This window comes from Lissotriton helveticus, chromosome 2_2 (assembly GCF_964261635.1).
Source record: "Lissotriton helveticus chromosome 2_2, aLisHel1.1, whole genome shotgun sequence".
Lineage (NCBI taxonomy): Eukaryota > Metazoa > Chordata > Amphibia > Caudata > Salamandridae > Lissotriton > Lissotriton helveticus.
The window spans coordinates 525762148-525783940 of record NC_136060.1 but is presented as its reverse complement, the minus strand read 5'-3'; the positions used below and the strand labels follow the sequence as shown (position 1 = coordinate 525783940).

Genomic DNA, 21793 nt, shown 5'->3' with positions numbered 1-21793 from the left:
CAGAGTCTAATTCTATGCTCATTAGGTCAGTGACATGTTGTTGCACCATCATCTTGTCTCGTACCTTTTCTCCAAATGCAGGTGGTTTTCTGAAACAGGTTGCAGCACAGAGACTACACAAATCGGGACCACATTGGATAATAAGGCAGCACGAGAACAGAAATACTAGGATGGCACCAATGACCATCAGAACCTTCCATCCCCACGCTGATACCAGAGTCCAAAACCACTCCATGAAGGACCAGTTTCCCTTATCTACGTGTATAGAGTCGGAAATCTTGTGTAGCTTAGAGATCGCTTCATAGACTGTTGGAGCATTATTTGGAATAAAGACACAGCAGCTCGATTGGATCATTCTGCATACCCCACCTCGATCTGCAAGTATTACGTCTAGAACCATTCGGTTCTGCAACGTCATGAGACGATCCGCCTGAAGCTCAGCTGTTAAGTTACTAAGGGCACCAACAGTTTCTGTAATAGTAGATTCAACTACCCGTGTTAGTTGGCGTAGATTTCTACTATTGGCCATAGGCCCCCAAAACGGAAGGAAACCTTTGAAGAAGTCTCCAGCTTCCTGACCAGCGGTATCTTCCTTGCTGAAGACACCTCTTGCTACTCTGGTCTTGTGATAATCTGAAGAAGCAGTGTATGTCGGAGGTAACAATCGAGCAATATAACATGAACCTGAGAAGTCAGCAGGCAGCCATGTATACGCTCTGTCTTGACAGATGAAGTAAGTACCCCTAGCAGTAAGGAAGGCAGGGGAGGAGTTAGACGGAAATACGTAAGTCTCAACGCACTCACTCCTCCCTAGCTGAGCTCTCAGATTTCTCCCATTTCCTTGCAAACAGACCTGACCTCGGTGAGGCACGACCCAAACTGAAGTGGAGCTTTTACGCTTGCTTTCTCCCAAACTAAGGCGATACTCTGTAGAGTTCCAACTCAAATACACCCGTAATTCATCTCTAGGGTAAGATGGAGTATTATTGACGTCTTTAATCATGTCAATAATTCCCTGGACTAAAGCTTTGTTGGCTGAGTTGTATTTAGTGGACCGTGGTGGACGCGGAGGATAGGTCTCAAGGGCATATGAAAAAATGGTCTGAAAGGCCTGAAATGATCCATTGTAGCTAAAAGGCAAGACTAGATAGGGAATGCCTTTATCCATAGTGTGAGGTATCAAGCCGCACACCCAGCAGTCTGTAGTATTAACTACCAGTTGGTGTTGATGCAAGAGCTGTACAAATGTATTGTTAATAAATTCTGAGCGTCGAGCTTGTTCGTGTTCAGGAAATGAGTGAAAAGAATGCATAGAAGAAACCGTAGAAGTAGTAGGATCAAGGGGAGGTACTGTAGTTACCGGCATGAAAATCAAATGCACACCAAAGATGATTCCACCCACCAACGTTATCAAAACGATTAAAAACGTAACTGCACATTGCATTAGAAAGCATTTGCTGTGAAGTATTCGGTACAGTCTATTTCTGCGAACATAAATTACATTCTTTCTTTGCAGCTCAGGAAGCTCCATCTTCTACGACCGTTCGCGACCACTGATGATGTGTACGTAGATGAAAATGCCTCTATCAGCCCTGGGAGTTCCCAGAACTAACAGAAAGATCGACCTTGTGTCTGACCCCCGCAGATTCAACTAGGCACACAGCCACGACCCTACGGCTACCCAGACGGCAAGGCAATTTTAAAACAAAAAGAAACAATACAAAGTATTAGCAAACTTCCTGGCTGGAGGCAATGTATAGAAAATTCAAATCTGAAAATAGGCAGTTTCCTGCTTTATTTGTCCATATTGCGAGGTCGCAAGTTGTATCTCAGTTTTGCAGGAGCTGTCTGATCTGGAAACAGTGTATTTTCAGCCGACGTTGTAATGTTTACGTTTGCAGATGGCATATGTTCAGGGTTCAAAAGAGCAGTTTCAGGAGGAGAGTCAGAGTTTGGTGAATCAGTGATCAGTTCTGCATCGCTGAAAGGTATGAACCTGGGTATTTGTTCTGCTTCAGAGGCACTGATTCCTTTCTTTACCCAGTTGTCGTAAGGAAGTGGCAGAGGCACACGTTTGACATGTGTCGTATGGATCCAGTTCTTCCTTCCGGCCACACGAATAGCAGTTCTCGTTGCTAGTAAGACTTGAAAAGGGCCAATGAATCTGGGCTGAAGATTTTTCGTTCTTGCAAAATTTCCAATGACCACCTGGTCACCCGGTTTCAGCTGATGGCCTGGACTCTCCGGTGGCTTTGGCAATGCATCGAAAATCTGTTGGTGAATAAGACTCAATTTAGCAGTCAAGTCGAAAAGGTAATCAATTAACATTGGGTATTCCAGCTGCTTGAATTCTTTTGGTCTAGGTACCCCCCAAACATTTGCAGGACGACCAAAAACTATTTCATATGGACTAAGCCCTACTCTAGAATGTACAGTTGCTCTTGTTGATAGCAAAGCCAAAGGCAATGCGTCTGGCCAGGACAAACCCGTGGATGCTTGTATCTTAGCAAGTTTCAGTTTAAGGGTGCCATTGTAACCCTCGACTAAACCCGCGGACTGGGCATGATTCGCACTATGAAACTTCTGTCTAATCCCTAGGCCGGCACACACACTCTGCATAACTTTCCCTACGAACTCACTTCCGTTATCTGACCATACAATCCGTGGCATTCCGTATCTGGGGAAGTATTCTTTAAGAAGAATTTTGGCAGTGGATAAGGCAGTATTGTCCTTTAGCGGGTATGCTTCGATCCATCTGGAGAAAGCACAAACTACCACTAGGACGTATTTCAGATTATTACAACGATCCCTGTGAATGAAGTCTAGCTGGATCACTTCGAAGGGGCAGGAGGGAGGAGCGAAATGACCTGCAGGTGTGGGGATTCCCTTGCCAGGATTATGCATCAAGCATACCATACAATTCCTCACCACTCTCTCTGCGCACTTACTAATCCCATCATTCTTCCAAACTGGAGCCAACATCTTACAAATCCCTTTAGAACTGATGTGCGCTGCTCCATGTGCCATCGTCACTACTGCAAGCACATACGCATCAGGCAACATCCAACGCTGTTGTTCCGACAAGTCAATCCAACACCCACTCGAGTCCAATTTACCCGTGCTCTCTTTCCATGCAAGCTTTTCCTCCTCAGTCGCCTCTTTCTGAATTTCTTTCACGCTTTCCACTGTGTCTTCACACATTCCAGACTCAGAAATCCATCTTGCAGACGTTGCAACATACATTCTACTCATCATATTTCTAGCTGTCTGTTTTGCAGTCTCATCGGCAAAAGCATTCCCACGACCAACATCATCCGTGATTGCTTTATGAGCACTGCATTTCACAATCGCAACTTCAGTCGGCAAGGTTAGAGATTCATACAAGTCATTAACTAGCTGGCCATGTTGAATCTTAGTCCCATGGGACGTAATGAAACCTCTCTCTTTCCACAAACGGACAAAACTATGGGCCACGCCGAACGCGTATTGACTATCTGTGAACACATTTACTCTCTTTCCCTTAGCTAAAACGCACGCTCTTGTTAGCGCGATCAATTCTGCAGCCTGGGCAGAATTCTGACTCACTCTTGCAGTCTCCACAATCGTACTCAAAGTCGTTACTGCATAAGCAGCAGTCACATCACCATTCTCTAATTTGAAGCAAGACCCATCAACATACAACGTTCCATCTGGATCTGATAACGGAGTGTCTTTTAGATCAATTCGTCCTTTTGTTTCTTCCTCAGTTTTGAAACAACAGTCGTGTGGTTCGGAATCACTCGACTCTTGGCTAGTCGGCAACAATGTTGCTGGATTCAATACATTGCATCTTTTGATCTGAATATGACTAGCTAACAGTGTCAGTTCATAACCTGATAATCTAGCACTGGTAAGGTGCTGCGTCTTGGTTCGGTTCATGAGTGTATCCACAGCATGAGGAACCATAACCACTAGCATGTTGTTCATTACTAAACCAGCAGATTGTCGAATGGAGGCTGCAGCTGCGGCTGTAGCTCTCAAGCAACTAGGCAACGCTCTAGCTACTGGATCTAATGTTGATGAAAAATACGCACAAGGGCGTTGTTTATCACCAAATTTCTGTGTCAACACACTCAACGCGCAACCTTCTCTCTCATGGACATAGAGCGTGAAAGGCTTACTGTAATCGGGTGTACCCAATACAGGAGCTGAACACAGTGCATTTCGTAACTCAGAAAAACTCTGCTGACATTCAGCAGACCATGGTACCGGACTCGGAACACCTTTCCCAGTCAAGGCTACCAATGGTTTTGCCAAAAGAGAAAAATTTGGGATCCATTGCCTACAATATGAGGTAATACCTAAAAAGGCACGTACTTCTCTCTGCGTGCTAGGAACATTCATCTGTGTAATTGCCTTTATTCTCTCTGGGGTCAACTTCCTTCCCTCCTTTGACAAGAGATGACCTAGGTAGGTCACTTCTTGGCAGCAGTATTGCATTTTTGAAGGTGACACCTTGTGATTCAAATTTGACAAATGATGCAATAAAGAAATCGTAGCTGTTTTGCAAGTTTCCTTGTCATCAGCAGCCACTAGAAGATCATCAACATATTGTATTAAAGCAGAACCAGGAGGAAGTACGAAGGAATCTAACTGGCTTTTTAATGCTTGACTGTAAATGGATGGGCTTTCACAATAGCCTTGTGGAGCGCGTTTAAACCTGAAGCTTCGTCCTCCTAGAGAGAAACCAAAGATATCTCTGCTTTCTTCGGCTATCGGAATGCTGAAAAAGGCATTTTTCAAGTCGATAACCGAAAACCATGCTGCTGTAGCAGGAATCAACGTTAACAATGCAGTAATGTCTGGAACCACAGGAAACTGTGGAATCACAATTTTATTAACCTCTCTAAGATCAATTACAAACCTATATACTGGAGGTTTTGTTGGGTCAGTTCGTTTCAAAATAGGCAGTACAGGACTATTACAGACATTACCTCTAGTTTCTTCTATAACGTCTTTCTCAATCAGATCATGCACTATCAGTAGGAGCGCACGCTCACCTTCACTAGAGATTCTGTATTGTGGAATTCGTGGAAGTTTGACATTTGCTTTCAAAGTTACTATATAGGGTGGAATTTCCAATAGACCTACATCATTAGGACCAGTCGCCCAAAGAGTATCAGGGAGTGAACGCAGCTCTGGTGGGAGCGCATCCATCGACAAGTACATCGGAGAGATTATTCTTTTACCCAACGTAAGCTGTACTCCTTCTGGAGAACAGTATAATGTCGCATATAGGCGTTTTAACAAGTCTAAACCAAGCAGATTTTCGTTACAACCTGTCGTCAAAATCAGGGGTGCTTTCAATTGACAGGGTCCAACAGAAATAGACAAAGGACCAGAAACAGGGTTATGAACAGGGGCGCCCGAAAAACCTACTGAAACGTTTGTTGAGCCAGACAAAGGTGCGCCAGGGAGTTTCGCATGTATGATAGAACTTTTTGCTGCACCAGTATCCAACAGAAACGGTTCGACTATACCTGATGTTGCTACTGCGACATAAGGCCCACTCTGATCTACTGGAACTGATACTACTCCCTCTCTTTGTCCATGGCTGTCCTAGTACTCACTTTGCTGACCTTCCTCACTAGCTTCATAATAGTCTTCAACATGATACTGTGGAGACCTATTCTGTTGGGCAGATTGTCCATTTCGCTGGTCGAAATAATTAGAAGGGCGATCACTCGTCTGCGGAGGCATAGCACCTCTTCCTCGACCTCTAGAATTTTGCATAGAACTACCACGACCTCTCTGAGCAGCCGCAGTATTATTTTGCGTTCGAACTGGACACTCATTTTTGTAATGACCTTCCATTTTGCAATAAGCACATTGATTCCATTGGTATTGTGGCCTTTGAAAATTATAATCCGTTCTTTGATATGACCCTTTCTGCATGTTAGTCTGATTCGTGCGAGGCGGATAAGCTTGCTGTAAAAGTACTTTAGTTTTTAAATCTTTTGTCTTTTTATCTGATTTTTCCTTCTCTTCTTTATCCCTATTTTCATAGTACTGGGCAGTTGCAAGTATTTGCGCAGTCGTAGAGACAGCCCACGCACTTTCAGAATTCTTTAATTTACCACTAAGTTCTGGCAACAGATTGTGCACAAATTTATCAACAAATAATCTCTGGCCTCCTTCTGTGCTCATATCCTGACCACTATGATCCACGAAAGTCTCCTCGAATCTTGTGAAAAAGTCGGAGACGCTTTCGTCTTTCTTCTGTTTGCACGCGGACAATTTGTCCCAGTTAACGCGCAATGCTGGCATCAAGGTTTTCATTAAATCGATTATTCTACCAGGCAAATTAGCAATTAGGGGTTCTGGTTTGGAACCACCTATTTGTTGACCATCCGCTGCAATTATAGCTGCCCAGTCACCACCTAGGGCAACTGGATGATTCTCTTTACGAATTTTAGCCCAAATTGGTTGCGGTACTACATTACCAAATAGCAGATCTATGTCAGCAAGATTCAATACACAAGCGTCAACTGTTTGAGCCAACTCTTTGTAGTACCCTGCAGGATTTTTACGCGGATCTGGCAAGGCCTGTTTCACTGCTAATACTTCAGCTCGCTTCCATGGAATATGTATCCATACTCTCTGGAATTGGGCCGGAGCGGCTGCAATACCAAGGTTTGCATTAGCTTGCACAGCTTCACGCCAAATTGGTGGAACCTCTCTCATTGGGTATTGACGATTTTGTTTCGTACTACGTTTCCCTAACTCTCTTGGTGAACGAAGGGATGAGTCGGTCCTATAACTTAGAACCAGTTCCATCGCTTCTTTTATATTTTGACCGACTATCATACCTGCAGCAAACTCTTTCTGAACATTAATTAATTCTCCTAGATTTGATTCAGGGTCATCCTCTTCCAATTCCTCACGTAGAAGGAAACACATTTCATCGAACACATATCGTTGTGTCGGTTCATTCCATTGCATAAATGTATCTAATACATCTTGTACATTATATCTTCCAACTTTTGAAACCCATCTAAGAGCAGTGGAATCTAATATTCCTCTTTCTTCAGTACTGGGAAGCTGGCTACGCCTCTGCACAGAGTCAGAGGTAGGAGTCTTAATCAGAGTTTTATAGAAGGGAGATAGAATATTGGAGACAGAATCAGTGATTCTCCGACGAACAGAAAGTGGAGTCATAATATTAGCAGAGGCAGTAAATAGAGTAGCAGTTGGAACAGATAGATTAGGAACAGTAGGAGTAGCAGGCAAAATAGCTTGTGAACTAGCAGGTGTGAGCGACACAGGCATAGGTAAAGAAGCCGGCAACCCTGGAAGAGGGGTTGTCGAAGGAACATTAATATTGACCACAGGAGGTACAGGAACTTGATTCAGGGGAGCGGGAACAGGGACACCAGGTTGTCCAGCAACCGGTAATTGAACATTCGGTATAGGTGGAGCCGTAGCACCCTGTGCATACGGTGGGGGTGATCGTAACAAGTAAGACAACAGGGGATCCTTTTCAGGGTCCTCTACTATCTTAGCCGTACTCGATGGCAAAGCAGGATAGCACTTGTCTATCGCTAAATTACGCTCTCTATTGGCCACCTCCATCGCTTTTTCAGACTCGTTGAGTTGCAGCTGCTTAGCAGACTGTTCTAAAGTCAACTCTTGCTCTTTCTGTTCTTTCTTCAACTTTTTAATTTCTCTCTGTTTAGATTCTTTTCGCCAATAACGGAAAGAATCAAACATTGCCGGCCGGGCTTTCTTCTTAAACAATCTTCTTTCTAGATTATCGAGAACTTCAGGTTCAAAACTACCATGTAGTGGCCAACTAAGGACACCATCTTTCTCTGTATAGTGGATCCATACCTCGTTATAAGGGATAGGGCCCACACCAAATTTGCAATATAGATCATAAAGAGGAGTTCCAATCGGAGGAACCAAACACGAGTCCTCTAACTGGGAATCACTGTTGCAACTAAAACAAGACAACATACAATTTTTCCGACTTACCATTTTATAATCCGGAACACAAAACAGACAAAATACAAACAAAAAAAATGCGCACTCGAACCAAGAACTTAGGCCTACCAGAACTGACAAATGTATCGATACCTGAACTGAACAGAATGATTATCGTAACCAGAATAACCAGTGATAATCTTACAGAACTGAACTGAACTGAGAACTAAAAGGATTATCCTAACAGGAGCAACCCTCACAAAATACTTAACTGAGGCACTGAAGACGTCACCAAGGAGAAACCCGTCACGTCTCGCCGTACTGAGGACTGCACCTCGGGTCCAAGACAGGGCGACGGTCAAGGCAACGGACCACTGCAGCCGTCTGAACGGGAACCCTCGTGGAAGAGAACGTCGGGCCACTTTTGCGATATGCCGGGATCGATGAAGTGGGGCGCCTCCCTCTGAAATCTTCACACGAAGCTCCTCGAACTCTTCAGGCTTTTGGACCGGTACCGAATGACGTCGCCCCACGTTGGGCGCCAATTGGAGTTCTGGACTTTTTGGTTCTGTCCAGAGGTGTCAGGGATAACACCCGAAGACCCCGGAGTTCTACCTGTCTCGGTGCACAAACAAACAGAAACACGGGCTTCTCGATGGTGGCGTCAAAGACCAAAGGTTTATTACTGCAGGGACACAGAAATCACAGAAACTACACATGGGCAGTATCTAGGAGCCTGTTCAATTTGTACAAAGAGGGTTGTTCCTTATATACTAAATATTCTGCTCGGGGCAAATTCTTTACATGTTACCACAGTTCTAAACATTCGTGTCTTAAACAATAAATATTTGGCGTTGCACAGGAATCGTCAACAGTATCTGATGTCAAAATATTACGAATGAGGGGTTCCCACTATTCCATCATAATCCCATGTCAATTTCTCATTCAAGACCCGGACCGCCTCATCGTAAATTTCGTTACCTCCCCCTAATAAAGGCCCAGAAGGAAAGGAGCAGAGCCAGGTGCAGAAGATAGAAAGACAGGATAAGAGATGTTTGTGGGTCGTAAATGGGCACGGTTACCAGCTTCGGCCGCCTAATCATGATCAGGCCAACGAACACAAGAACCAGTATAGCAGGACTGGCCTCAGGCTGGGGAGGCAGCTCTTGCCGAGTCATGCTGCCACAGCGTTGCTGGCCTAAGGTGCACGTGTCCCTCGCAAGGTGAACCGCCGGCTAAAGCCTACGTGTCCTTAAATGAAAAGAGGTCATTGCGCGTCCATTGACTATGTGAGGGCAAGGAATACAAAATGGCTTCCGTGTTCTAAGATGGATGCCATGGGTAGAACAGAAATGTGTTTGTAACTGGAGTGCTCTTGCTCGTAGCATAGCGAAAACACCAGGATATACTAAATGGATCATTTGCGGTTCACTGATACCAAAATTATGTATTTACGACAATGTTACAAACACGAGTAAAATCGTCACGGAACCTCACTGTGTGAGATCCCGGTGTAACCTCGTTCTCTGTGTGAGATCCTGGTGTAACCTCGTTCTCTGTGTGAGATCCCGGTGTAACCTCGTTCTCTTGAGATCCCGGTGTAACCTCGTTTTCTGTGAGATCCTGGTGTAACCTCGTTCTCTGTGTGAGATCCTGGTGTAACCTCGTTCTCCGTGAGAGATCCCGGTGTAACCTCGTTCTCTGTGTGAGATCCTGGGGTAACCTCGTTCTCTGTGTGAGATCCCGGTGTAACCTCGTTCTCTGTGTGAGATCCCGGTGTAACCTCGGTCTCTGTGCGAGGTCCCGGTGTAACCTCGTTCTCTGTGTGAGATCCCGGTGTAACCTCGTTCTCCGTGAGAGATCCCAGCGTAACCTCGTTCTCTGTGTAAGATCCCGGTGTAACCTCGTTCTCTGTGTAAGATCCCAGCGTAACCTCGTTCTCTGTGTAAGATCCTGGTGTAACCTCATTCTCTGTGTGAGATCCTGGTGTAACCTCATTCTCTGTGTGAGATCCCGGTGTAACCTCGTTCTCTGTGTGAGATCCCGGTGTAACCTCGTTCTCTGTGTGAGATCCCGGTGTAACCTCGTTCTCCGTGAGATCCTGGTGTAACCTCGTTCTCTGTGTGAGATCCCGGTGTAACCTCGTTCTCTTGAGATCCCGGTGTAACCTCGTTCTCTGTGAGATCCCGGTGTAACCTCGTTCTCTGTGAGATCCTGGTGTAACCTCGTTCTCTGTGAGATCCTGGTGTAACCTCGTTCTCTGTGTGAGATCCCGGTGTAACCTCGTTCTCTGTGTAAGATCCCGGTGTAACCTCATTCTCCGTGAGATCCTGGTGTAACCTCGTTCTCTGTGTGAGATCCCGGTGTAACCTCGTTCTCTGTGTAAGATCCCGGTGTAACCTCGTTCTCTGTGTGAGATCCCGGTGTAACCTTGGTCTCTGTGCGAGGTCCCGGTGTAACCTCGTTCTCTGTGTAAGATCCAGGTGTAACCTCATTCTCTGTGTGAGATCCCGGTGTAACCTCATTCTCTGTGTGAGATCCCGGTGTAACCTTGTTCTCTGTGTGAGATCCCGGTGTAACCTCGTTCTCTGTGTGAGATCCCGGTGTAACCTCGTTCTCTGTGAGATCCTGGTGTAACCTCGTTCTCTGTGTGAGATCCCGGTGTAACCTCGTTCTCTGTGTAAGATCCCGGTGTAACCTCGTTCTCCGTGAGATCCCAGTGTAACCTCGTTCTCTGTGTGAGATCCCGGTGTAACCTTGGTCTCTGTGCGAGGTCCCGGTGTAACCTCGTTCTCTGTGTAAGATCCAGGTGTAACCTCATTCTCTGTGTGAGATCCCGGTGTAACCTTGTTCTCTGTGTGAGATCCCGGTGTAACCTCGTTCTCTGTGTGAGATCCCGGTGTAACCTCGTTCTCTGTGAGATCCTGGTGTAACCTCGTTCTCTGTGAGATCCTGGTGTAACCTCGTTCTCTGTGTGAGATCCCGGTGTAACCTCGTTCTCTGTGTAAGATCCCGGTGTAACCTCGTTCTCCGTGAGATCCTGGTGTAACCTCGTTCTCTGTGCGAGGTCCCGGTGTAACCTCGTTCTCTGTGTAAGATCCAGGTGTAACCTCATTCTCTGTGTGAGATCCCGGTGTAACCTCATTCTCTGTGTGAGATCCCGGTGTAACCTTGTTCTCTGTGTGAGATCCCGGTGTAACCTCATTCTCTGTGTGAGATCCCGGTGTAACCTTGTTCTCTGTGTGAGATCCCGGTGTAACCTCGTTCTCTGTGTAAGATCCCGGTGTAACCTCGTTCTCCGTGAGATCCTGGTGTAACCTCGTTCTCTGTGTGAGATCCCGGTGTAACCTCGTTCTCTGTGTAAGATCCCGGTGTGACCTCGTTCTCCGTGAGAGATCCCGGTGTAACCTCGTTCTCCGTGAGATCCCGGTGTAACCTCGTTCTCCGTGAGATCCCAGTGTAACCTCGTTCTCTGTGTGAGATCCCGGTGTAACCTTGGTCTCTGTGCGAGGTCCCGGTGTAACCTCGTTCTCTGTGTAAGATCCAGGTGTAACCTCATTCTCTGTGTGAGATCCCGGTGTAACCTCATTCTCTGTGTGAGATCCCGGTGTAACCTTGTTCTCTGTGTGAGATCCCGGTGTAACCTCGTTCTCTGTGTGAGATCCCGGTGTAACCTCGTTCTCTGTGAGATCCTGGTGTAACCTCGTTCTCTGTGAGATCCTGGTGTAACCTCGTTCTTTGTGTGAGATCCCGGTGTAACCTCGTTCTCTGTGTAAGATCCCGGTGTAACCTCGTTCTCCGTGAGATCCCAGTGTAACCTCGTTCTCTGTGTGAGATCCCGGTGTAACCTTGGTCTCTGTGCGAGGTCCCGGTGTAACCTCGTTCTCTGTGTAAGATCCAGGTGTAACCTCATTCTCTGTGTGAGATCCCGGTGTAACCTTGTTCTCTGTGTGAGATCCCGGTGTAACCTCGTTCTCTGTGTGAGATCCCGGTGTAACCTCGTTCTCTGTGAGATCCTGGTGTAACCTCGTTCTCTGTGAGATCCTGGTGTAACCTCGTTCTCTGTGTGAGATCCCGGTGTAACCTCGTTCTCTGTGTAAGATCCCGGTGTAACCTCGTTTTCCGTGAGATCCTGGTGTAACCTCGTTCTCTGTGTGAGATCCCGGTGTAACCTCGTTCTCTGTGTAAGATCCCGGTGTAACCTCGTTCTCTGTGTGAGATCCCGGTGTAACCTCGTTCTCCGTGAGAGATCCCGGTGTAACCTCGTTCTCCATGAGATCCCGGTGTAACCTCGTTCTCCGTGAGATCCCGGTGTAACCTCGTTCTCTGTGTGAGATCCCAGTGTAACCTCGTTCTCTGTGAGATCCTGGTGTAACCTCGTTCTCTGTGTGAGATCCCGGTGTAATCTCGTTCTCCGTGAGAGATCCCGGTGTAACCTCGTTCTCTGTGTGGGATCCCAGTGTAACCTCGTTCTCTGTGTGGGATCTCGGTGTAACCTCGTTCTCTGTGTGAGATCCTGGTGTAACCTCCTTCTCTGTGAGAGATCCCGGTGTAACCTCGTTCTCTGTGTGAGATCCCGGTGTAACCTCATTCTCTCTGTGAGATCCCGGTGTAACCTTGTTCTCTGTGTGAGATCCCGGTGTAACCTCGTTCTCTGTGTGAGATCCCGGTGTAACCTCGTTCTCTGTGTGAGATCCTGGTGTAACCTCGTTCTCTGTGTGAGATCCCGGTGTAACCTCGTTCTCTTGAGATCCCGGTGTAACTCGTTTTCTGTGAGATCCTGGTGTAACCTCGTTCTCTGTGTGAGATCCTGGTGTAACCTCGTTCTCCGTGAGAGATCCCGGTGTAACCTCGTTCTCTGTGTGAGATCCTGGGGTAACCTCGTTCTCTGTGTGAGATCCCGGTGTAACCTCGTTCTCTGTGAGATCCCGGTGTAACCTCGGTCTCTGTGAGATCCCGGTGTAACCTCGTTCTCTGTGTGAGATCCCGGTGTAACCACATTTTCTGTGTGAGATCCCGGTGTAACCACATTCTCTGTGTGAGATCCTGGTGTAACCTCGTTCTCCGTGAGATCCTGGTGTAACCTCGTTCTCTGTGAGATCCCGGTGTAACCTCGTTCTCCATGAGATCCCGGTGAAACCTCGTTCTCCGTGAGATCCTGGTGTAACCTCGTTCTCTGTGTGAGATCCCGGTGTAACCTCATTCTCTCTGTGAGATCCCGGTGTAACCTCGTTCTCTGTGTGAGATCCCGGTGTAACCTCATTCTCTCTGTGAGATCCCGGTGTAACCTCGTTCTCTGTGCGAGATCCCGGTGTAACCTCGTTCTCTGTGTGAGATCCCGGTGTAACCTCGTTCTCTGTGTGAGATCCTGGTGTAACCTCGTTCTCTGTGTGAGATCCCGGTGTAACCTCGTTCTCTTGAGATCCCGGTGTAACCTCGTTTTCTGTGAGATCCTGGTGTAACCTCATTCTCTGTGTGAGATCCCAGTGTAACCTCGTTCTCTGTGTGAGATCCCGGTGTAACCACAATCTCTGTGTGAGATCCCGGTGTAACCTCGTTCTCCGTGTGAGATCCCGGTGTAACCTCATTCTCTGTGTGAGATCCCAGCGTAACCTCGTTCTCCGTGAGAGATCCCGGTGTAACCTTGTTCTCTGTGTGAGATCCCGGTGTAACCTCGTTCTCTGTGTGAGATCCCAGTGTAACCACAATCTCTGTGTGAGATCCCGGTGTAACCTCGTTCTCGGTGTGAGATCCCGGTGTAACCTCATTCTCTGTGTGAGATCCCGGCGTAACCTCGTTCTCCGTGAGAGATCCCGGTGTAACCTCATCCTCTGTGTGAGCTCAAGGTGTCACATCAGTTTGTATGTGGTTTCCAGGTGTGAGACTGCATGCTAGATTGCCTGATGTTAAGATGTCTTCTCTTGTGAGGTCACCATGTGTGTGACATCTGCCCTTGTATGACATGAGCTTCTGTAGAATGTCTTCCTGTGTGAGATGCTGGCCTGAGTCTGAGAGAAGCCCTGAGGTATCTGACCTGGGTCTACGCGTCTTCTGATTGGTTTCTTGTCTTGGTTTCAGGCTGGTTCTGCGCCGGATCCTTCGAAGGGCTGTCCGCTTCAGCTCTGAGATACTTCAGGCTCCTCCTGGTTTCCTGCCCACCTTAGTCCCCACGGTGGTGGACATTTTGGTAAGTCTGCAGCGAGTACATGTCAATGTGAAAAGTTAAGGACTTTCCAAACAGGGTTACAGAAACTGTGCACTTCCACTGCTCTGTGAGGAGCAGCACAGGACTTGTATCATGGTCTGCAAGTCCTGTGGTGAATCCTTAAGGGAAAATCACAGATCCTAGCAAACCTTTACACACGCATTGGAACATTACACACTATATGCTTTGTATACTTCAATAAATCACAAAATAAACATAGAATGCCTATCTCTTGTTTGTCCTACTTGTATTTACAATAAATCCTTACACCGGGACCGTATGTCTTTTTGCCCTCGGTGTATCCTGATTAGGAAGTCCTATATAGGGTCGGAGAATATTTACACCAAATATACAGTGGGGGCAGAATTCATTCCACTGAAAATTCCCAAATGGTTCAATCTATTCCTTTTTTTTTATAAACATTTTTTTTGCTCCAAACCACTATTTATACAAATGCCAACGCGTTTCGACCTTCTCCAGTTAGGACTAAAAAATCATTTTCTCAGTAAGGTCTTCTTCAGGGCTGAACAATGTTGTGGTAGGACATCTTTACACCGGTTTTCTTCCAGCTAGGCATTCTATGTTTATTTTGTGATTTATTGAAGTATACAAAGCATATAGTGTGTATATATTAATGTTTGGGGTATATATATATGTGTTTTGTATAGATATGATCCTAGGAGAGGTGTAAAAAATATGATAAAAATATGAAATGAAGGATATTCTCAATTTGTAAAAATATTGAATGATAAGTACAAAATCATATGTTAAAGCCCAAAGTCAAAAAAAGGACTATTGTGGCAATAAGAAAGAGTGTGATCTATGGTTTCAGAAGTATTTCTATTTATAAACATATTAGTTATTGATTCCAGCTTTTGTCCCCCTAACCTGAATCACCCTGTGTTATATACTCAGCAAACCTTTCTCAAGACCTTTTAGTTGATTCCAATTTGACATTGCTCCCCAAAAGTCTCCAAGCACCTTTCTTTGCTCCCTGCACCCCAAATGTATCATCCGTTCATGTGATAGCTATCGCGTGATGTGAACCTCAGTGCTGTCACCATCACCCGTTGTCATGTGTGTACACGGGGGAAGCCCTGTATCACTGCACGAGTTATGAAGCTGTTCCTATAAGATGAGATGCTCATAACATAACAAAAAAGATTAGTGTAGACCTTGGGAATCCGAGTATTCTGTGATAGGACCATGAGTTGAGTCAGAGCAGCCTGTCGTTGAGGGCACATTTAAACCTTGGACGATTGGACGAGATCTCTGGGATGGCAATTCCAGCTCCCAGGAGCAGCATTGAATTGATAGCTGGCTTTGAGAGAGGTGCTGGCAGGAAGGTGTTTTACTGCCTGAGGAATGTAAAATGTATGTCTCTTCTAACAATTCAGTTCCTAACAATGTTTTTCTTGTTTATCAGGGTGATGCCTACCCGGAGCTGAGGCGAGACACGAGCCAGGTATGGACATCGTTTTAAGTGGGACAAAAAAACTGGGTGATCTCTAAAAAGGCGCGTGGCCTTAGAAGCCCAAGTAGGAATTATTTCCAAGAGGTGTGGCCTATATAATGAAGGGCGTGGCTTAAAACATGTAAACAAAAATCCTGTGCTTCCTGTAGTGTAGCAGCCAACCAGCATTTTGTTGCCTCTCTGTGAGTTTTTGTGTTATTGCATCCCAGACATATCACAGAGTAACAAACCTGCACCTAAAGCAAGCCAAACCTATTGGCTTTGCCAATGCTTGTTAGCAGTTTCAGATAAATGAGTAACAGCCATGAATTAGTTCTGAATAATGGGAATTAAAAATGTTTCAGTTCTGGAAATATGAGGCTGTGAACTGAACATTGCTAAGGTCCAGTCTTTTGAAATGTCTGTCACTCCAGTTCTTCCCGTCACGTCACTTTCCTCTGCACTCGCTCTGTCGGACAGACCCTCAAGATTTTGCGATTTGCACTAAATATTGCAAAATTGGGACTCGTGTAAAAATCCCACGATTTCTGCAAAGGTCCCGGATAATGACAAAAAATACACCTTGAAGCCTATTTTCCTCTCCTTTTATTGACCCTGCGCTGGTCAATAAAAGGAGGGTGAGCAGGAGAGAGGTGGTTTCATTCCTTCTCTCCTGCCCTGTGATGACTCTTTGAGCTTCCTGGGGCAGAGTCCGCGTCCAAGCGCCTTAAGACAAGCTTCGCCGGACCAGCTAAGAAGGAGAAAACAGCTCCTGCTGGAGTCCGCGACACAGAAGCAGCATCTTTTTGCCATCAAGGGCCATATGTATCAAGATACCCATTTGCGATTCCCAAATAGCGATTTTTAAGAAATCGCTATTTGAGAATTGCAAATAGGTATGTATGTACAAAATCGAATTTGTTTTGCGATTTCTTGATATTCCTTAATTGTGAATTCGCAAATTGAGAATTCACAATTAAGGAATACTTTCACATTAATTTCTATGAGCCAGGAGGCCCAAAGGAATGAATGGGAAATTATTCTCAATTTGCGATTCGCAAATTGAGAATAATCTCAAGTGTGCAGGGGTGTCCAAAGGACACCCTGTTGCACCCCTGAAATAAGCATGGGTGCACACGTGGCGCACATACATGCCCTAAGGGCATGTATGTGCCTCACATGGCACTTTGAAAAATGCAAAAATGTGCATTTTTCAAGGAATTCGCAACTTACCACCAACTAGAAGTTGATGGTAATTTGCGATTCCTTAAGGGCATTTTGCTAAATTTTTTTGCCACATACTGCATTTAAGGAATAGCAAAATGTGCGATTCCTTAAATGCAATTGCAAAATAAGGAATCGCAAATTTTGCGATTCCTTATTTTGCACCAGATTTTGCTTAATACATTCCATTTAGCAAATTCGCATTCGCAAAGGCCAAAATTCTGCGAATTTAGGCCTTTGCGAATGCGAATTTGCTTGATACATATGGCCCCAAATGCATTGGTCAGCCATTTGGGGCATTTCAGAGATCCTAAGAGGAGTCTGTTACCCTCAAGCAAGCTTTGCTTTTAGAAACTGCACAGACTGTGTCATTGGCCTCACCTGCAGCTCATCCAAGCTTAGAGGTGATGGTTCAACTTCCCTTCTGCTGTTTTCATCAAGTTATTTTTATAAAGAAACCTACACTTCAAAATACTCTTGCGGTCCTCCTTACCTACCTGGTGACAGAAGTGATCGAAAGAAGGCAGGTGAGTCTGACGGGTGCTCTACTGCGCAGAGGTAGTTGTAAGGCTCCTGGTAGGAGTACTTGAAGTGTCAGTAAAAGGTGAGGGGGCTGTAGTAGTGCCAGCAGTTGTAGCAGTAGGCATCGCACTAATAGTACACGCAGTAGTACTAGCGGGTGTATTTACTACCAGTAACAGCAGTGTCAGTAGTAGTCGTACCACCAGATGGAGTCCAGCTCTACTGCTAGTAGTTGTAACAGTACTTGCGGAACCACCGCTTCCATTACTGTTACCACTGTTACTAGTAACAGAACTGGTAATACCTGGATTTGTGCATCTGATAATAGTCTAGTAGAAGTTATCGAATTAGTGCAGTTGTGGTACCGGTACTGGGCGTATGTGATTTACTACCACTGAAGACAGCGATTGTGGTATGTGGCCAGGGCTCACCGTGGACCTTGCATTTATGGTCCTTATCTGAAACTGTTAACAAGCATTGGCAACGCCAATGAGGTTTGGCTTTTTTTAGGTACATGTTTATTACTCTGTGATATGTCTGGGATGCAATAACACAAACTCTCCGACTGTCTCATGTCACCTTACATATTCAACTCAAGGCACGCTGCCTCGTTCACAAGCCTCTTTCTGGAGTGGGGGCTCCACCAGGCGATCTCACACCAGGAAGTATGAGCCCCCATGCTTCCTGTGGTCCTCTTGTAAAGCTCTCGCAGTTTCAGACGAGCACACATTGGAGGGAAACCCTTCAGAGTGTTACAGCTAAAGGTTGTAACCAGCTCCTGCTCATCGTCAGTCTATCGAGGACCACAATATCCTTTGTGAAAGATTAAAACAAATTTAGTCTCATAGTCTGGCTTTGATTCGTATTTCCTCTGCCTCTATAGCTTGGTTTACTATCTTCATTCGTCTTGTCTGCCTCTTTCTCAAGCGCACTCTGTTAGCGGTTGTCGCGGCACGCGTGGTAGTTCTGTTAATACTAGTAGGGAGCCAGCCTAGCTAGTATTAGCAGTAGGTGTGGTAGTAGCACCAGTAATAGTACTGGAAGACTTCTACACGCTAAGAGCACATCCCCAGTTGATCATTATGAATGCTATTCTATGGGGCTCTCCGGCATTGGCCGCGTGCCAGAGGCCGCCTAATCTCACTGGACTCTGTAGAGAATACAGGAGTCGATGAAGCCAGACTCTCCGACACATGCGCACTTAACAGGCTTTTTAAGGTTACAAAGGAGTTGATGATAATGAGTTTAGTAAAGTTACAAAATTATGGACTTACAATGTTTGCCACCATTGTAGCCTTACTCAGCCCGCCTTCGGTCAGAGCTCGAGACCCTAGGATGTAAAAGAATGACTTCATTCCTCACTCGACATCTGCCTACTGTGAGACTGGGGCCAGCACCTAATCCTGCCCTTTGACCTACATCCCTATGGCCAGAGAAGGCTCATCACACAATGTGGAACACAGCTTAGTACGTAGTGTAGGATACAGTGTAACACACAGCTTAGTACGTAGTGTAGGATACAGTGTAACACACAGCTTAGTACGTAGTGTAGGATACAGTGTAACACACAGCTTAGTACGTAGTGTAGGATACAGTGTAACACACAGCTTAGTACGTAGTGTAGGATACAGTGTAACACACAGCTTAGTACGTAGTGTAGGATACAGTGTAACACACAGCTTAGTACGTAGTGTAGGATACAGTGTAACACACAGCTTAGTACGTAGTGTAGGATACAGTGTAACACACAGCGTAGCAGACAGTGTAAGATACAGTGTATCACACAGCTTAGCACGCAGTGTAGATACAGTGTAATGTTAAGCATAGCTCATATGGTAGGATACAATGTAGCACACAGTGTAAGATACAGTGTAGCACATAGTGTAGTATTTAGTGTAGTACACAGCGTAGCCCAGTATAGGATACAGTGTAGCTCATAGCATAGCACATAGTGTAGGAAAGAGTGTAGCACACAACCTAGTACAGGGCGTAGCCCACAGTGTAGGATACAGTGTTGCACTAAGCATAGTACATAGTGCATAGTACATAGTGTAGCACCCAGCTTAGCACATGGCTTAGCACACAGATTTGTACAATGTTTAGCACGCAGAGTAGCACACACTTTAGCGTACTTCATATCACACAGACTTAGACACAACCTATGGCAAACCTTAGATCATTCCTTAAGGCACAGCGTAGCACACAACTTGGAACACCGCTTATGCCACAGAGACGCAGTTTAGCTCATAGACTTAGCAAACAGCTTAGCACACTGCTTGGGACTCTAATTGGAAATCAACTGAGTGCAAACATGAGGATACACCGAGCACACAGCTGGGGCCACAGCACATCACACAATCTAGAATGCAGCTCAGGGGTCCAGTGAACAGAGAGGCTGCTCACAGCACAGCATTTCGCACTGGACTGTGACTGCCTCACGGGTTATAGTGCAGGGAATTCTCAGGTTCCTTCAGCACAGCGGGACATGTTGCAACACGTTGTACACTGCCCTGTGACAATGACTGGAAGGGTTGCGGCTTCTGACTCTTTGCGACAAGTGTTGAATGCTGGGATGGAGGCCTGAATGGTAGGACAGAGATTCCAACTTCTGCGACTTGAACACGTTTCAACTTCTTGAAACCCATCCACCTCCAGGTGCCTCGCTTCAGCCAGACACGGGGGGATGTCCAGTCCCTGTCATTAAGACAGTGTATAACACCTCATTTCACCCTCTGTCCTCGAGTGTCTCTTTACATATCAAAACCTGGGTATTGCATACGATCATCCCGCTTTGCGTCTCTACTTTACACTGCCCTTTATGGACGTTTAGGTTTTGACCTGTTCACATCTCTCCGTTTAAGCTCCCTCCCTTCTCAAACTTAATCGTCCCTTCCCACTTTGAAGTAAAGCCTTCTCTCTACATTTATTTCTCCAGACTTGAGAAAAAACGTCAATTATTCCCCACTCCCCCCTCCCAGAGTTCTTCCCATTCTTCTCCCTCCCTTCTCTCAGTAGTTCTCAGATATTAAAGAGAGTTATACAATCATGCATATATACACATGTGTGATGACCATAGGTAGGGCATTCCCACCTACCCTCAATGCTGTTTTTTTTATATTGAGTACAAGATATATGATGCAAACCCCGGGTAGACGTGTGTAACAGCAGGACACCGGTGTGATACAGTTTCTCGCCTCCTAGACCTAACCCCGGGTCTGGCATTGAGGGGGGATGTGATGTCTGTCGATGATGGAGTGAGGTACAGCTCATGACGGAGTCTGCCATTTCTGCCCTAGATCATGAATATCATTGGCGACAACGAGGCGGCCTTCTTGTCCTCTCTACAGCGCGGACGGAGGATCATCGATCGGACGCTCCAGCAGATGACTGACTCAAAGGTCTTTCCAGGTGAGGATATTACAGTGCCCTGTGCCTCCATCGCACTTTCAGAGTCCGCCTGTGATCTCGCCCAGTCCATACTAGAGCGAACATGGAACGTTCCCTGCTCAGTACATTACGTGCTCAGAGGAAGGGGTGCGGTGGTCCTCGGTAAGTGCTAGAAGCTTATCAGTGCAGGACGTAGAACCCGCGTCTTGGTAACCCAATGCAGCGAGCCCTAAGAGATCTAGAATACCCCTGGATAACATAATTCAGCTAATCCTAGTAGTTAGCAAGGAAGAACCCCCTTTGTAACCCAGTCATGTAATCCTGCAACCTCGCACACTAGATCCCGAACCCCTTATGATAGCTCAATTCAGCCAATCTTAGGCGCTAGCAGCCCCATATTTGGAGCACCTCTTGGTAACCTCATGCTGCTAGGCTGTGGAGCTAGCATGACAGCATCTAGAACACCCTCATGGATGCCCCCTGATGATAGCCCAGCTCAGGCTGTCCTAGGACTGCGCATGGCCTACGACGACTCCTCTGTATTCAATACACAACAGCCAGAATCATCCCAATCTTCTAAATTCACACACATTTAGGAGCATTTGCCAAGCTTCAGTGTCTGCCGGTGTCTGCACGTATTTGGGTCAAACCTATGTGCGTTGTTCACAAAGCTTTCCTCCAATCTGGTCCCCTTTTTCTTCAAGCTAAGATTGTTCCTTACGCTCCTCCCGGATCTCCCTCCGATCTTCCTCTCTGCTGTGTATATCTGATCTCAAAATCCGATATTCCCAGCAGCTAAAACTGTGAGTTTGCTGCTTCTCACGGTCTAACTTCTTAGTGATCAGGAAACCCCTCGAGAGCCACCTCTTTCCTCTGCTCCTGTCGGTGCTCTGCTGACCCCTCGTGAGTAGTTCCCTTAGCGCCCGGATACCCTGCGGGGCGACCGCCTCACTTTAGTAACTCAGCTCATCATCATCGTCACCATGGACCCTCCTATCGGTCGCTCAGTTTAACCATTCCTGTGAGTTCGCATGTCTGGA

General features: G+C 46.1%; 1 protein-coding gene across 1 annotated transcript in view; it reads left to right on the top strand.

Moving 5' to 3' along the window:
* The window catches only part of LOC144821935 (alanine--tRNA ligase, mitochondrial-like), a 189817-nt gene that overhangs the window by 45075 nt on the left and 122949 nt on the right, over positions 1-21793 (top strand). The window contains exons 7-9 of the mRNA XM_078679085.1: positions 14041-14149; positions 15594-15632; positions 20663-20774. Of these exons, the coding sequence (XP_078535211.1) occupies positions 14041-14149; positions 15594-15632; positions 20663-20774 (260 nt within the window). The remainder of the gene's footprint in view (positions 1-14040; positions 14150-15593; positions 15633-20662; positions 20775-21793) is intronic.